This window comes from Neocloeon triangulifer, unplaced genomic scaffold (genome assembly GCF_031216515.1).
Source record: "Neocloeon triangulifer isolate White Clay Creek 2 clone unplaced genomic scaffold, ASM3121651v1 ptg000001l, whole genome shotgun sequence".
NCBI lineage: Eukaryota > Metazoa > Arthropoda > Insecta > Ephemeroptera > Baetidae > Neocloeon > Neocloeon triangulifer.
Window position 1 is genome coordinate 913,564 of NW_026775544.1, and position 17,193 is coordinate 930,756.

At 37.0% G+C, this 17,193-nt stretch overlaps 3 protein-coding genes and 1 long non-coding RNA gene across 5 annotated transcripts; 2 read left to right on the forward strand and 2 right to left on the reverse strand.

Moving 5' to 3' along the window:
• Positions 1–1,278: 1,278 nt before the first annotated feature.
• LOC132201453 (uncharacterized) lies at positions 1,279–9,746 on the forward strand. 2 transcript variants are annotated; one of them, XM_059627629.1, is made up of 6 exons: positions 1,279–1,451; positions 3,083–3,223; positions 4,540–4,646; positions 4,712–4,936; positions 5,506–5,994; positions 9,157–9,746. In XM_059627629.1, exons 1-6 carry the CDS (start codon positions 1,400–1,402, stop codon positions 9,397–9,399), a joined length of 1,257 nt encoding a protein of 418 aa, XP_059483612.1. In that variant the 5' UTR covers positions 1,279–1,399; the 3' UTR covers positions 9,400–9,746. The 2 variants fall into 2 exon arrangements, with proteins under 2 accessions (XP_059483612.1, XP_059483622.1); XM_059627639.1 differs by lacking the exon at positions 3,083–3,223.
• On the reverse strand, positions 7,062–8,340 carry LOC132201464 (uncharacterized). The gene is made up of 3 exons (XR_009442283.1): positions 8,201–8,340; positions 7,459–7,553; positions 7,062–7,402 (listed from the first exon to the last, which is right to left on the reverse strand). It is a non-coding gene; the product is annotated as an uncharacterized LOC132201464 (long non-coding RNA).
• Positions 9,747–11,023: 1,277 nt separating the features above from the next.
• On the forward strand, positions 11,024–14,968 carry LOC132196187 (zinc finger and SCAN domain-containing protein 12-like). Its single transcript, XM_059618699.1, has 11 exons — positions 11,024–11,613; positions 11,677–12,038; positions 12,088–12,395; positions 12,452–12,639; positions 12,693–12,782; positions 12,836–13,207; positions 13,258–13,438; positions 13,491–13,667; positions 13,731–13,805; positions 13,859–14,028; positions 14,111–14,968. The coding sequence occupies exons 1-11, from the start codon at positions 11,194–11,196 to the stop codon at positions 14,351–14,353; spliced, it is 2,586 nt and encodes an 861-aa protein (XP_059474682.1). The 5' UTR covers positions 11,024–11,193; the 3' UTR covers positions 14,354–14,968.
• On the reverse strand, positions 14,412–16,096 carry LOC132196523 (protein rolling stone-like). Its single transcript, XM_059619283.1, has 6 exons — positions 16,048–16,096; positions 15,869–15,963; positions 15,662–15,782; positions 15,311–15,557; positions 15,141–15,251; positions 14,412–15,087 (listed from the first exon to the last, which is right to left on the reverse strand). Exons 3-6 carry the CDS (start codon positions 15,752–15,754, stop codon positions 14,684–14,686), a joined length of 855 nt encoding a protein of 284 aa, XP_059475266.1. The 5' UTR covers positions 15,755–15,782; positions 15,869–15,963; positions 16,048–16,096; the 3' UTR covers positions 14,412–14,683.
• Positions 16,097–17,193: the final 1,097 nt, after the last annotated feature.

Here is a 17,193-nt window from a genome sequence, read left to right on the forward strand (position 1 = left end):
GTTATTGCTTTTAACAAAGCGAATGCGTGTCACTCACACCGTGATCATAAAAGAAAATGACTTGCCTTAACTTGTAAATAGAAGAGAAAAATTTAAGAAATCTACTAAAAAAATGTGCAAGATTTTTTCTTCACTTCTCGACCGTTGCGTAAATTTTAATCTTCGTTTTTATTATTTAATGCAATCGTTGATGCCTATAATTTTAATGAAGCCGCGCCTCTCTCTGATACACTGTAAAGCAGCCGAGCTGATTTGTTTCCCGTTTCGCCTGGGATAGAACGGCTCCTCTGGTTATGACATCAGCCGTTGGTTGCTCCGATCGGCAGCTTGCGGCATAGTGACCTACTGAAGGTATGCTGCGCCAAGACTGCCGGTAAACAAATATATATCTGAATCTCGCGCCGCGTGTGCTCATCTTCGCATCGTGTCCGCGTGCACTTTACGATGAGAGGCGAAAAGAGAAAAGAATTTCATTCAAGCGCACCCTCTTATATTGCAGTTTTATTATAGTAACTTGGAAATGGACCAGCTGCAGAAGAATCTTCATTAAAAGCATAAGAATTGTAATTTGTGTCAGATTTTCTTATAAATATTTGATATTTTTATCCCAAAAGCTAATTTTTTACATGTAATAAATCATAAATTTTTGGAATCATAATTTAATTATTTTATTTAAATATTTTGAATTTTAATTGCATTATTAGTGTAAACTGTTAACTTAGATTTAAAGAAATATTATATTATAGAAAAAAATTATAATAGTTAAATAAGAGGAAATACTTGAATGAATTGTAAATTCATTTTGACTAAATAATTCTCAATAACAAAAATTCCAAACCATGTTATTGTGGAGTAGCCTCATATAACTTAGTAACATAATTTTTGAATTTTATTTTTCAAAATAAAATTCATTGTCATGAAAAATACAAATTATATTGTATTAAAAAAATCACTATTTTGAACTTCACTCTTCTTAATCATATTTTTGAGCCTCGATTTTATATTAATGCATTTTTTGAGAAAGCTGCTGGAATCATGAAGGATGACACAATTTTCGCGAAAATCAGACGAGTCAAAAGAGTGTAACCTTCTTCATACTTGAGCAGAAGAGAAAACAAAACTCGTTATTCGGGTGCCCATCCGCCGGCAAAAGAGTTCCTGACTGAATCTCGCATGGATATGGATGCTGGAGCGACAGCAAGGTTAAGGCACCAGGCTGCGTCAGGTGGATGGATATCGGCGCGCTTGAGTTGGAAGGGGTTCTGCCGCGAGAAGGAGCTCGGCTGCGTCAGTGTGCGTTAGACTGGTGATTTGGAAAGTCGGTGCCGACGGCGGATACAAACGAGTGCATTTATGCGCTGCTTTTCGCATTAGCCCTGGTCGTGTGTGAATTACCGCAATGGCGCGTGCCCATTTCAGTTTCGCCTGTGTGATGCTTGCAGTTTGCATAGGTGAGATTTTTTTCGCAAATTTGTGTGTGTTTTATTTTGCGGAAAAGATGCTACTTTTTTATGGTTTTCGGCGCGAGTGACCTTCTTGTAATGATTTTGCTCCATTTTCTGTGCGTATACCCAGCACACCTTCGCGCACTCACGAGAGCGAGAAAAGCCCTGGGCTGAAAAATAGAGGCGATTATACACGCGCGTCGTCCATCGACCAACCTTTGCCGATTCCATGTAAAGGCCGCGTTTTCTCATAATATTTCACACAATCACTTCTGGGCCGCAAGAACGCGGATCTTTATTTCTCCAATTCCGCCTTCAACCTTGCGCTTATTTAATCAAATGAAGGAAAGCTTGCTTGCAATAATCAGATTATCTCTTTTGAAATTTGCAGCTGCAGAGTATATTACTGCATTTTGATTTCTAATGTAAGAAATAAACATCCTTCATAATTACTCTTTATTAAAAATTATTCATAAAATTATAAATTCTTGACTAAAGCTGTAAAATCCTCTGCATTTTATATAAATGATAATAATTATTCACACTTAAATTAGAAAGAGGAGAATTCTAAGCTAAGCGTGAAATTAAAAGATTAGATCAATCAGATCTCGAGAACTCTAATATTTGAAGGGAGCAAATTAACTGTGAAAAATTCTTGCCTATTATGATTTGATTAAATATTCAGACGGAAACTAGGGAACGTAAATGTTCTTATTTAGAAAATTATTCACATCATAAAAAATGGAGATATAGATATTTATAGATTTTTTTTATTCTTAATGAAATATAAATCCTACAAATTTTCAAGGAGGAAAAAGCCAAAGTTTTAATCTTGAAATTGGAAAAAGAATTTGTTTTCTGTTATAAGTAGTCAGCAGGATAATCCAGCGCGCCATAAATAATTAGACCATGCAACCTCTGAAACCAAAATTGAAGAAATTATCTTTTATAATTAAGTTGCTGCTCAATCTGAAAAAATATTTTTTTTTTGTAATTTATACTGCTCTGTTAATTAAAAATAATTTATAATTTTTTCAGATTAAAATATTAGTTTTACCACCCTTTGTTTTTGAGCACAGAAAGATTCAAAATAATGAAGATTTTTATTTTTTGTTTGACAGAAGTCAGTGTGATTGTAAATGAGAATAACATACCGCACTCAATTGCTTTTTGCGCTCTTCAATTACTCAGTTGCTATGCTATTAAATTGAAGCTATTTATCCATCACCTCTGATTAAATCACGTGTACCGCATAACTAGTTGCATCATAAGAGCAAATAAAAACCAGTTGCTCTTGACTGTTGAGTGCTCAGGGGGAAAGCTGGGAAATTCTCTTTTTGAAATATTAAGAGGAAACGCAAACACATGCACCAAGCGTACTTCTTTAACGTTTAATAAAGAGCTCAAATGCCAAGACGCGCACCAAATTATGTGTTGAATCAACGTGACAGGATTTCATAAAATTAGTCCTCCTATTATTTCTTGAGCCTCATCAGGAATTAGGGCCATAGAAAATAAAAACATCCGCTCTTCACACATCGAAAGGTTTATTATGAAAGTTTCAAGATTTATGCTTCGGAATGTTTGTAAATTTGGTTTGGATTTTTTAACGAAATGCTCTGGATGTTATTTTGCAGCGGTGACCTCCAATATTAGGCCGGTGGTGTCCACATGCGTGTTTGATCAGGATTTTGGTTTCAAGCTCAACTGCGCCTTCAAACAGTCCGGTATCTTCCGAGTTCGAAACCTCGGAGGTGTCAAGGGCTTCATTGGGTTGGGTGAGTCCCTCATTTTGGTAAATTTCCTTCAAACACTGTCTCACGACCTCTTTTATTCCACACTTCTTATGCTTTTTAAATTTGCTATTTCAGTATAATCACAAGTTGCAACCCATTAATTAAAACAAAATTACATTCATTTATCTTTTTTTAAATTTTCTTCCAAACCTTTTGAAGATTGTTTTCAGGTCAATTCACCCTTCTCTGTCTTCTATCTTACATAATACAAATTTGTCCAGAACTTCCTAACGTGTGGTTCATTTTTAAAATTTAACATGCAAAATGTAATCTTTCAAAGAACTATTCTAATCAGGTTCTCCAGTGATTTGTTATTTTTTATTTAAATTAACATTTAGAAGAAGAGGAATATGACCTGAATTCAACGGTGTGATGTGATCTAAAATTTTAAAACTATAAAATCACAAATTGAATTTTAGAGTTGAGCGTGTTGCGTATTTGTTCACATAGCAAATAGCAATAATGCTGCTTTTTTAATGATTCACTTCCCGTGTTATAGATTCCTTGTATCCACCAAATTACACAATAAATCAAAATAATTAATTAACTCTGATGCACGTTGTAGTTGTTAAAATATATCATTGTTTAGTTCTGCTGTAGCGTGATTTAGAATTTTGTTCCGCACGATTTATTTAATTATCTTCTTTTGCACTTAATTTAATCATTTTTATATATCCTTCACCTGGTTGTACGTGACTGGTCAGCGCCGCGACAAAAATAATGATTGTTTTTTTTTCTCCATTACACCGCCACAAATACCACAAATTTCATGCTCTGCAAAAACCCTTGAAAATCCTTTAAGAAGTCACTTTTGTATATTTCCCACGTCCATTGTGCTTTTTTATTATTCTTTCAAGTAACACGTCTGGCCGGCTACGTTTGTGTCTTTCTTGTGAATCGCACACGCGACGGTGACACACTAAAATCCTCTGCTCTTTCTCTTATTCCATACACCTCCGATGCATGCACTAGAAAATTGGCTGCCTGGAAAGAAAGTTTAGACGGCCGACTACACGCGTTGAATTAACTTGCATGACAAACGCAAAAGTGATGCGCGCACTTAAGAATGACAACAATGCAAAATCCACTCTGCGCTGAAATGAGACCTGAGTTCGGTTCTTTCATTTTTTTTAGACGAAAATACAGAGACTGCAAAATGACATCTCGACATTATTGGGCACGCATTTTTTTACATCGACTCTCTCTTCAAATTTTATTATTGAAAAGCAATGTGCATTTTATTTTTAAAATTAATATTTAGAAATTCAATTGCTAATTATCTCAATAATGCGTTCAAGGTGTGAGCGTAGGAGACGAGTTGGGTTTCCCGCAATCGCTGTCGAACGTCGAGGGCAGCAAGAGAAGGTCCGTCTCCGGATCGTATTGGGAAGCTGCAGCTGCTTCAGTAAGAAAATTTCAGCTTTCTTTTGATAATAATTATATTTTTTTTGCTCTCTTGAACTCGTTCAGGCACAAAAGAGAGCCGACGAAGCGAACGACGCTCCGGCCTTTAAGAAAATCCCGCAAAGAATGCCGATGCTGAAATCCGCGGCCCCGGCCTCCTCTGCGGCACCCATGTATCAGCAGAGCATTTCGAGATCTGCTGTGGTCGGAAAACCAAACGACGGCAGAGAGATGACCGCGTTCAGGAATGCAATTAGGAAGACAGTTAACACAGTGCGCCCGGTCCCGCAGGTGAGAGAGCCTAACTGGACCGCCAAAAACGGATCCATGAATAGAACGTTATTCTTAAATAATGAAATAATTTTTTTTTTAAATCAATTTTCTTTTTCATTGCGTTATTTTTGTAACTTAATGGAATTTTGGAAATTTTTATCACAGATGGCGATCCTGGTTAATGTAAATAATTATGCAATTGTAATGGCTGACTAAATTACCTTAAGTGTTGTTAAACATTTGAAGCTCTTGATAAATTTAGATCAAAAATTTATTTTTATTTTATTAAAAAATTACTTGTAAGGGCAGTAAAGAGTAAAGACACAAGAAAGAAAGAAAGAAATATTTTTAATTTTTTTTTTAATTATCTAATTTACATTTACACCGAGTGATTTTTCATTTTAATTATATGACTTTATCTGAATTAGTATTTATGTCATAAAAAAATAAATTTGTGTTATATAATAACACTCAGATCATCAAAAAATGTTTACTTATATTAAAATAAATATACACAGCCTTGGCCCACCAGCAATATTCTTTTGATTATTTTGTAAAATTGCAAATCATTTTGTTCTTTAACCAAGGTGGTTGTTGAGCGTGCCAGTGTCCCAACCATCACTGTAGACACGAGGACGGCCGAGTCGGATGAGCAAAAGCTGGCCCTGATTGATGCAGAGCTGGAGCAAAATATTGAGGCGCTGGCGCAGGCGGCCAACGTCAGCGTGGACACCATCAAAGCGGCCCTCGGGGACAAAAACAACCGCGAGCAGCTGCAGCAGGCCGTGGCCGCCGTGGCTCTCCTGAATGGCGAGCCGGCCGTCACCACGTCGACCACCACCAACAGGCCCCTTCCGGTGTACAAACCAGAACCTGTGTACAACACTATCAATGTGGACCAGAAGGTGGGCACCAAGTATGTGATGAACGCGCCCAAGGAGTACTATCCGGCCAATTACGACAAAAACTACGACGACGGCTTCAAGACCAAGGTGGAGATGCCGCCAACGTCCTTCCAGTGTGGAAATCAGAAGCACTTCCCTGGACTCTACGCAGATGTTGACCTTGGATGCATGGTGAGTTTTTGCTATTTTTTTTTTTTAGTTTTGCTATTAAAATATATAATATTTAATAATTATTTAATTTTTTCGAAATGGATAGGCTCAAATTTTAATGGGAACTTAAATATATTGGTCTTGTTCTTTTTTGAATGAGAAAGTTTGTAGAAATAGGAACAAACATTTTAATAAATTTTTGTTTTGAGCTGGCAACCAAGGTCAGTAGTTTTGTAGTTTGAGTTTGATGCAAAAGGAAATGTGTGTTTGTGGGTTCATTGTTGCAAGTGACATGCAAATTGAGAATACTGTCACGTACACGCATACAAAACGCGTCTTCTCTCTCTTTCCACACCTTTTACTTTTTCTTTTCAATATTGTTTCTTTGAATATAAATATTTCAATGCGAGTTTTTAATTTTTAATTTTGCAAATTGGCCCTTCCATAAAATTTAACTTTCAATTGCACATATACAAAATGCGGGGTAGAGTCGCCATTAAATTAAATCATGCGCGAAGGTTTTTATGCAATTTTCTGCACGGCCGCTTTAACGACTGCGAGTCGGATTTCACACTGGCTCGCGAGTTTAATTGTCTTTGTGTCTATCTGAAAAGAATCTGCTCATCCAGCGTGACTGTCGCATACTTTTGTTGATCCACGCGAAAATAAAGAATGCCTGATTATTTAGCACTTAGCGCACAAATCAGGCTCGATTTGACATATACAAAAAGGTGCGGCGAGAGTTGAATGTTTACCTGACTAAACAAAGCGCGAGAGACGGTGGGCAAATCTAGGACATGATTCAGTAACACGTTGCTCGCGCCTTGCATATAAAATATAAAGTATATACAAGTCTTTATATATAATTACAAAGCGGAAAGTGCATTTTGCTCTGATACAGAGCGAAAGGAGATTTATAATAATAAAAAAAATGAGCTCTCAAAATTCCCAATAGGATAAAAATATCAAAAATAAATTAAATTTTTGTATAAATAATTTTTATTTATTTGCTAAGCTAATTTATACTATTTTTTTGTATTATATATCAATATAATTGTAGTATAAATTTCAAAATTGCAGTAGGCTTATTTAATTTTTATTTTTCTAGAGATTTTGATTAATATTTTTTCTAAACAACCTTTCATCAACAAGTTGAATTTATGTTCAATTTCCTTTTTTTAATTTTGTTAATCAAAATAATAAATCGTGACGTTAGAGTATACATAACCTTAATAAACTGGTTCGAAGTAAATTTATTTATTGCAGTCTTTGCAAAGGAACGATATTATCTCTGCAGTTTCTTGCATTAATCGCATCTTCATGAAAACACACAAGTGGCCTTCAAACATTAGACGGACAGAACCGATCGTGTTCCTTTGTTCCACATTTTTTTCTGTAGATGATCCTCTCACTCACTATATGATACAAGCTAGAGTGGAAGTAGATTATTGATCAAGTTACATAACCAACTCCACCTTTACATACCTCTGGAAGATAATTAAGTATTCATTCTGGCCTTGCTCGGCCGCAGAATCTGACATTGAAACTTTTCTTGCTGTGGTCCAGCAGGTTGTGCAGCACTGAATGAAACGAGACGTACTGAATTAAGTAGAAAAATCAATTTCTTTTTTCTATTAAAATAAAATAAAAAACATCAACATTTAATATTATTTTAAACTATGTATAATAAATAAATATAAAATTAAAAAAATAATAATCAAAATTCATATATGTCGAAATAATAGAAATACTGATAATGGAGTTAAATCTATCTCTATATTTGCTTTAAAAAGAAGAATAAATATTTAGAATAAATATTGCGTGCCAATACCTATCTTGGCACGAATTTTGAGAGTTCCGGTCCCTTTGTCAATCAAATGCAGCAACCGGTGTTGAGCTTATGAAAGACCCGAATACCCTTTTCAAGTGCCTCTCTCTATTTTTCATTTGTCATGATTGAATTTATTTTATCTTCACCATTGAATCTCTATCCTCTATCGCTAGCACAATAATCAAGCTAACAAAACTTTATAGGCCTTTAGAAAAAAGAGGCTCAATTGTCATTTCCTGGAGAATGTAGGCTAATGCGGCACTGCACGGAGCTTAGTTAGCAGTGCGTTATTAGTAAATTGCGACCGACGTATGATGATAAGATGACCATACTCTTTGCTTGCGCAAAACAGACGCACACTTCCAGAGCCGTGATTAATATAAATAAAGGGAAAACCTTATAGTTGTTAGAAACCAAGAGTCTCAATCGCGTCGACGTGCCAAGGACTTTTTTGAAAGGCAACACGTATCAATTCCATTTTCTTTGTCTTGTAAAATTTTCGCTTTTGATGAGATGACCTCTGATGACAACGGTCCTCGTTAACTTGACACGGAGAGCCAAAGATTTCCCGCAATTTAATGACTGTGCACCACTTTTTAGTTAGTCTAATGTTTTCGAAATGTTCGCTGCTTTTGCTTTTTTGTTATCGTAATTACGAGTTCTCCTTGGCAAAAGTTAATGTGCAAGCAGGTTCCGTGAAAAAGAGGCAGAAGGAATTAAGACCAGAAAAAAGTTACGGCTTGTTGATAATTGTTCATATACGCGCGGGAATTTTTTTACATTTTATTTATATGAAATTTCGAGGTCACTCAAGATGTGCTCGCAGACCTTGATCGTCAAAATAAATTGCCGCGTGCAATCAATGTCTGCCGAAAAAGTGGCTGATCCAAATTCCATGTAAAAATTGCCCTGGTTTTAAGGTTCAAATTCGGCGAGAGTATGCAAATTATTTCACGGAGAATAAAAAAAATTCATTACTTTATTATATGGCCTGCAACACTAAAGCAACATTCAAGGAGTAATATTATTATTGGGAAAATTTATTTGAAGAAACCTTTCCAAAACCCATGTTAAATTTACTTTAAGTGACTAAATATAATATGGTAATATAAAGTGTAATCTGTAAATGATAGAATTGGATAGAAGAAGAAAACACGCAGTATATTTTGTAAATAGTTTTCAAATCATGTAATTTTGTTTAAAAAATTTAAAAAACAAAAATACTATTGATGCTCACTGCCGTGGATCGGTGGATAGTGTTTTATTAATTTTGGAAGTTTTAGCAAAATTCTGTATTTGTGTGGTCGTGCTGTTTTGTCCGACAAATATAAAAACGAAATTTATTTTTACAGGTTTATCATGTGTGCGCCCTTACGGACGATGGCCTAGTGCAAAAGAGTTTCCTTTGTCCTGAGAACACCCTTTTCGATCAAAGCGTGCTGAAGTGCAACTGGTCTGTTTACGTCGATTGCGCCCAGTCGGAAAAACTGTACGACTCGAACATTCCCGTTTCCAAGAGCTACCAGCTCATGAAAGCATTGGCATTCTTCTCCGCCTACAAGAACGCCAATCCCGGAGCCACGACGACAGCATAAAATATCGTTTTTTGTGTGTGAAAACGTTTCCAATGGACGCAGTTTGACTATATTATTTTGCTTTTTGAGAAGAGACAATTGAGAGCATTATTTTTGTTCAAAACTCACGAAACTTTCACTCATCGCAACCTGTATTATGTTAAATATTATAAATCATACTGTTTGCCATAATTTATTTATTTCACCATACACAATACATGTATAATTGCTAATTGCGCGGCTATAAATAGAATATAGTTTTGGTAACTAAACTTTGTAAAGAGATCGACAGCTAATAATTTTCTCATACAATAATTTTGTTGAAATAATAATGAAAAACTTATTCCTTCATTCGATGCTTTTTTATTCCTCATAGCAATATAATAAATTTTTCAAAATATTTCACATTATTCTTTATCGGCAAATCAAAATGCCAATTTAAATATAAGAAAAATTGGAGATGAGCATTAACTAAAATTTTCTTATAAATGATGCTGCTACAATTAAAATGACAAAAAAAGGTACAACCCTGCAAAGATCCACTGGGAAGTGGTGATCCAGAATGCAAACAAGTAGATGGCAATAATCCTTGTCATTGAAATCGCAGCTCGGCTTGTAAAGTCTGTAGATCCAAATCGAGCCGAGCACAAACCAAATAATCACAAATGCAAATTCGAGCATTTCCATTAGTGGGCCATTCCATTTTTCGCCGACCAGCCTATCTAAAAACACTGTTAAACCTATATGAAGACACATTAGTTGAATTAATTATTTGCAAGTTAATATGTCAAAATTCAGACCTCCGACGATCAGGTAAAACGGAATTTTGGGTGCTGCTGGACACTCGCCGTAATAGATGGACCCCATTACAATCATAGCAATCGGGAAAACTTCAGCCAAAATAAAATACGACAAGCAGAAGACTATAATAAAAAAAACTTGAATTGTATAATTTGATAATAAAATTTTCCTTTAGTACCAGTTAAAGAGATTGCAAGGAAACAACCAGTGATAATTTCTTTCAGTATACCAGACTTTTGTTGGAAGGTCTGCAGGTCTTCGTGTTCCAAAAGACAATTATTACTTGAACGCAAGGCTGCTACTTTTGCAAAAGAAATTAAGGAAAATATTTTTTAATACATAAAGATTCAGATCATACCATCAGTTTCATGATGAAGTACCCTTCCATGCATTACTGGTTCAGGCAAATTTGGGTTTTCTAATTCTGACGCTTCATCATTCATCATCAGTATAGAGCAAATTTGGCCAGAATTGGCGTTTTCGATAATTTCATTTAATACCGTATTGAACGTGTCGTCATTATTGTCATTAATCTGACAATGAGCAGGGACTGTGTTCAGTGTCTGCTGGAACGTTGAAACAGTAAGAAGCACCGAGTCCTGGGTCTCCTACAAAAATTTTAGTAGAATATTTTAAATTAAGCTTAAAAACTTTAATTCTTTTAAACTTAACAACCTTTCCATGAAATAAATAGTATTTAAATGAATTTTTCGAATATTTTAATATAATTAAATTATACACATGAAATAAGAGTCATGCCGTTTTCCCGCCATATCAACTCAAAACAAGTAATGTAGACAAAGACGCATCGACTCTGCGCATTCGCAGTTGAGCGTTGAGCAAAAGAAAAAAAAATCAAGAAATGGTCAAAACTTTGTTTTGTTTTCGAAAGGCGTACCGAATTTCTCTTCTGAAAGGCAGACGGGTGCCAAAATTAATGTGTGTGTAGCACCACTGTACGGCCAAGACTTTTGTCTCTCTTCTGCAACTGCACATTCAAAATTCAAAAGCGGAATGTCGTGGAAGGAAGTGCTGAAGCCGTCGATAGCCGAGTACGAGCGGCAGACCGTGGGCTTGTCCGTTTGCTCGGACGGACAGGACAGCAACGAGGGCTTCGGCGAGGACAAGATGTGTTGCGGAATGGAGATGCTGCCCGAGTCTTCCGCGTCCACCTATGAGCTGGTCTGCGTGGACGAGTGGCTGAAGAGCCGCACCGAGTCAATGTCCAGTATGGACATGGACGTGTCCATGACTGACGCCGCGGCCAAGGAAAACACAAATCTGTCCGAGTTGGATCAGTTCTTGACGCCGAAGGGAGCCGTCGACCTGTGCATGGCCAACGAGAATCAGAATTTAAGCGAGGATGCGTCCAGTCTGCTTCTCTCGGATGATTTGCTTTGCAAGCCGGACAAACCCAGAAAAACCACTCTGGAGGTGCGAAAAATAATGAAATATGTAAGATTTGTTATTAAAAATTAAAATTTAACCTTTTTACAGACACCCTTGTTTTTGGTTGAGGAGGAGTCTCGGCTGAAGGATGAAGATGGTCTGGTCGGACGAAGGGGTAGTTGGACGGAACACCTGGAAAAGGACAAGTCGAATTGGGACCTGATGTCGAACACAAGCCAGAAGAGCCACGAGTTAGTCAAGGAGGTCGACTTTCCGGAGTTCAATCTGGTGCCTCCGTTCGACCAGATATGTTCGATTGAAATGCCGGACAGCAAAGAGCTTATTGAAGATCCGCTAATGGACAAAGTTGTCGAAGTTTTGCCGAAAGACTTACAAAAGGAGCAGAACAGAGATCCCCTTATGACCAGCGTCCAGGATGAAGATAATGCCACCGAGACAGTTTTAATCAAGTATATTATTTGTTAAGTTTGTTGACATTGTGAGTAATGATTATTTTAGTTCGGTTTTGGACACGAGTGATTCTATGAAAAATGAGGAGGATTTGGCGATTATTGCCATATCGGCAAATTCGGATGAAAATACAGCACAAATAATCATCAGCACTGGTCCGACAGTTTTCCAGGCAGAGGAGAGCGTTAAGAAGCAAGATGCTATCAACGTTGAAATTGTTCAGGACCAAAATGAGGAGCTTGGAAATGCTGATGAAATTATGTCTGACGAAGAAGAAGAAGAAGAGGAGGATGAGGATAATGAAAATTCTCTAATGATTGCTAAGTCAGACGAAGAGGAGGATGAAGTGAATGAAGGTAAAGAATTCACTGAAAAATATATAAAAAATATTTTTTCAAATTAATTATTGCAGAAGATGAGCAGCCGCTGATTGAAGCCCTGGCTGCAATTGGCATCAAAGTCGAATCGCTCATGTATGTTAAAACGGACAGTCAACATCGAATGTGGATGTGTCCGGTTAAAGACTGCAGGAAAATGTATTCAAAGCAAAGCGCCCTAAAGGTCCACATTCTCAGTCATTATGGTCTAAGACCATTCAAGGCAAATTTTTATAAAATTTTAAAATTCAAATTCAACCTCGATTTAATCCGCAGTGTGACTACGAAGGCTGTTTTTGGTCGTTCTACACACATTTTAGACTGAAAAGACACAAAGCAACCCACTTAAAGAAAAAGGACTTTCTGGTATTTTTTTATTAATTTCTTTTAATCTCAAAATCAAATTTTATTTATTTCAGTGCACATACGAGGGGTGTGGTAGGAAATTTACCACGATCTACAACTTGCACACTCATCAGAAGCTGCACGAAAGGCCAGCGGAGAACGTGTGCACAGTAGCTGGTTGTGAAGCGAGTTTCCAGACAAAACGGAAACTGGAGCTGCACCTGAAGGAGCACGACTCGAGTCATGCCCCTTACAAGTGTCATTACTGCAAGCGAGGCTATTACTCGATCAATTCGCTCAACATGCATATCAGGGGCCACGAGCACAAGGAGGAGGAGGTCATTTGCCAGTGGGCTGGCTGTGGAAAAAGGTTCGACAAGCCTTGCAGACTGAGGGCACACATGCGATCTCACACCGGAGACAGGCCCTACATTTGCACATTTGAAGTGAGTTTTGGTCACTCTCAGTATGTGTAAAACTAAAATGATCTTGTCAGGGCTGCAAGTGGTCGTTTTCGACTGCCAGCAAGCTGAGGAGACACTCGCAGAAACACACGGATGAACGCAATTTTAAGTGTCCCATGGATGGATGTCCTAAGGCCTTTTTACGGCCAGAACACCTGCGCGAACACATTCTCACTCACCAAGGCACCAAAAACTGGGAATGTCCAGTTGCAGGTACGAATTGTTAATTTCATTCGGGATTTTGTTTCAACAATTTCTTTTCTAGGCTGTGAGGCTAGGTTTACTGCCAAGAGTAGTTTGTATGTGCATGTGAAGAAACACAAATCCCCCACAACCAAGGACATGTTCGTTTGTCCTTTCGAAAACTGCAATCACAAGTACCTACGGAAAGCAAGCTTGAGGCACCATGTTGTGAAAAATCATCAGGTGCAGCTTGTGGATGGTACAATTAAGATCTAAATTTTTTTTGTATACGTTGATTATTTTTTTTCCATATCAAATCTAGATTCTTCAACTGAGAGTCCAGCAGTCTCAAACAATTTCTTGGCTTTTCCCATTGACGGACAGGAGATTCTTATAGGTCAGCTTTGTTCAGAATAAAATGTCTCTTTGTTATAAAATTATTGTTTTCAGGCCAAACATTCTCAGTGTCCGATCCCATTGAAAATGCCGTTGTTCTTTCTACAATCAACCCAGCTGACATAATGCTTTCCAGCGACCCAGAGTTGCCAACTTTGGTTCAAGCAGACGACTCCCACACAAACCTGAATAGCATCAATGTGACCAGTAATCTCTCTAATTTAGTAAGTGCCTTTGTTTGAACAAAGAAATTTAGAATTTTCTGGTTATTTTTGTTCCGATCCTGATAAAATTTCCTTCTTTTAGTTGGCAGAAGAGTCTGAAGATGACAGCCATGTTGGATGTGCCCGCACAAATCTCCCTTTGCCCCTGGTTCCCCGAAAAGCCAACCGCACCACAAATGTTCTACCGGCACCTGCTTTGCTACCCGAAGACATCTTCAACGATTCACTCCTGGTGACACCGCAGGGAATCGAGTTCCAAATCATGCTGGACACCAGACAGAGGGAATTTGCAGAGTCGACCATCAATCTGCGAGACCTTGAGTGAGTGGTGCATTTGTTATTTGTTCCCCGGTTGTTTGGAGTTCGAACAAACAAACTGACTGCAATTTACTTTTCTTTCCTTTTTTTTTTTGGCATAATTTGTGATTCATCGTGGCATTTACGATCAAAAGCTTCTACTAATAATCATCCTAATTTATTTTATTGGTATGAGAAGCTTTACGTTTTTACAATTCTCTATCTCGCGCTCGTTTTATTATCTTGTTAGTGTTTCTTCTTTTGCAAAATGTGATATCGACGAGCCAATAATATAAACCTAGGCAAAAGTATGAAAGTGATTCCATTTTATTTGATTATTATGTCCTTGCTCACAATTTCAAACAGCAATTTGTGTGTTCCCTTCTGCTGCATCACTCGTTTCAGTCATTTCATATTCATCTTGTTCGTCTCTGACAAAACATCTTTTTGTATTAAAGTAAAGAAACCACATTGCAAAGAACACAAATCCTTCAAATAGAATTGCTGCTGCTGCTACAATCAGCACTTTGGTGGGATTCCCCCAGTCCATTGTTTCGTATATGTATTTTTTGCCATTTCGATTCACCCCATGGAACATGTAATGATAAATGGCTGTGAATGCCGGGTACACGAGGCCAAGCAGCATTGGCTGGTAAATGTGCAAAAGGCGGATGGGGTGGGCGCACACCAGAAGGTCAACTAACACAATGACGGTGTTGAGTATGTGGTCCCTGACGTTGGAAAAATCCAGAGGATGCACTTCTAAACATGAAATTTTATTTTGGGATTTTCTTTTTGAGAAATTTAAATTTCACCTGGTTTGTACTCCAACGTCCAGTACATGAGAGAAACCAGTGGCGACAATCCGATTGATAGATTTTTAAGAACCCAATAGAATTTCTCGATGCAGCTTACTTGCATGTTATCTTAAAATTTGTAGTGACTTTAAAAATAATATATATACTTTGAAACGATTTGATTTTACCTGCTCTTTGGTCCTTCAAAACCAGCATGGCTGCCAGGGAAGTGTTCATGGCCAAAATCAGAGTGTTCCAGTTTGTTAAATAAATGGGCCACATTGCTCGGCAAAGGCCTATTGGAACTTTACACTTTTTGTCTGCAATTCCAATCAAGTCCCATAAAATGCCTGCAATCAAGAAAATCGGCACTGCCAGCCTGTAGCTTAAGTAGATCTTGCTAATACGAATACGTCTGGTGTTGGATCGTGATAACTGGAATATTTTGAAGATTTTAATATTGTCTGTTAATTTATTTTTAATATTAAATACGAGTTAACTGTGTGATAGTAAGTGACATTTTTAGAAATAATACACACCCGACATTGGGCAAAATTCGCTGCATTGTTGTGCGCCAGCAAAGCGTTCTCCAATTTGAATTCGCGGTGAAAGTCAATGCAAAATGACCCCATCCTTTCAAAAGTCTTTTTTTGCAAAATTCTGCAAAATTTAATTTACTTGTAGACTGTAATAATTGAATTTATCCCTGCAATTATTTAGAAAAGCTATATTTAGTGGAAGCTCACCGGTGTAGAAATGAATCTATTGAAGGTTTGAATATTGCTTCGGCAACAGTTTTGCATCCTGCTATGCGATCTGCATAACAATATAGGCAAAGCGCCTGTCAGAAAATCATGATTTAAATATCCACTTTCGCCAGTCCGTAGGAGATGGAATATAATTAGGAAATAGTAGGTCAGCTCACCCCAACAGTAATCGCGCGTTTTGATTTAATTCTCTGCAAGAAATAGGGAGTTTAAACACTTCTAACCATAAGACTGTCCAGGGATGCTTCTTTGTGCATGATCTGCGCCAAACAGATGAACCAAGTCAAAATCATTTGAGCATAATTTGGAGGTGGGATCCGGTTTAAGGTACGGTGCTCATTTTGAGGTCAGTTGAAGCATAATGGTTATCACGATGAAAATGCGTTAAGCTCCTCCTCAGGCCGTGATGAAAAAAGCATTAAAAAAAACTACGTAGTTTGAAAGCAATCGCTGGGAGCAAATGCTGCAAAATTATATCTTCTCCCGTTACAATTTTGGTAACTAGTGAGTGGAAGAGAGAGCACTCGAATGAATGACCCAACAAAAGCTTAGCAGCGCTAAAATATTTTTTGGTATATATTTTGGTCTCATAATTATGATCAAGCTGTTGTTTTGCGAGAGGCAGTTGGCAGCCACGGGTGCACCAACATTTTTTTGTCCGGCTCCACCAAACTCCTGGAAGTCTTCACAGATTAGTGGGATTAGTGGTGCATCTTGAATGAATCAAAACAAAAGCCATTTTACTTTTAGTGTTATTTGAAGCCAGGCGATGCGGCAAAATCAACTTGAGATTGAAGTATTTTGAGGAAAATAATTTTTTATAACTGTAATCCCTCTGACATCCTTAAAAAGTTAATCCCACAAAATATATGAAATTTACTATAAAAATTGAAAATTCCAGCAAGAAAATTAATTTAATCCAAATTAAGTTAGGAATTTATTTCCGAAAAAATTATTGATAATTTTACTTTCGTACAGCTTCCGTCTGCTGATACAGAACTTTCTAATAAAAAAAATATAGGTTGTTTCTTACTCTTGGCTGTAACCATTACATGATAGACATCTTTGTAATTAAAGAAGATTCATTACGGCTCAGTCCACAACTTTAAAAACATCGACATTTGAATTTGCAGTTACAACATGGCAGAAGTAAGGATATTTCAGATCTTCGTACGGTTTGCACAAATTGAAGGCAGGCAGAAAAATATTAAAAATATATTAATTTCGAAAAGGAAAATGTCATTAAACGAAATATAAATATAAAATTGATTCTGGAGAAAGAACTATTGATAAAAAAGTAAGTA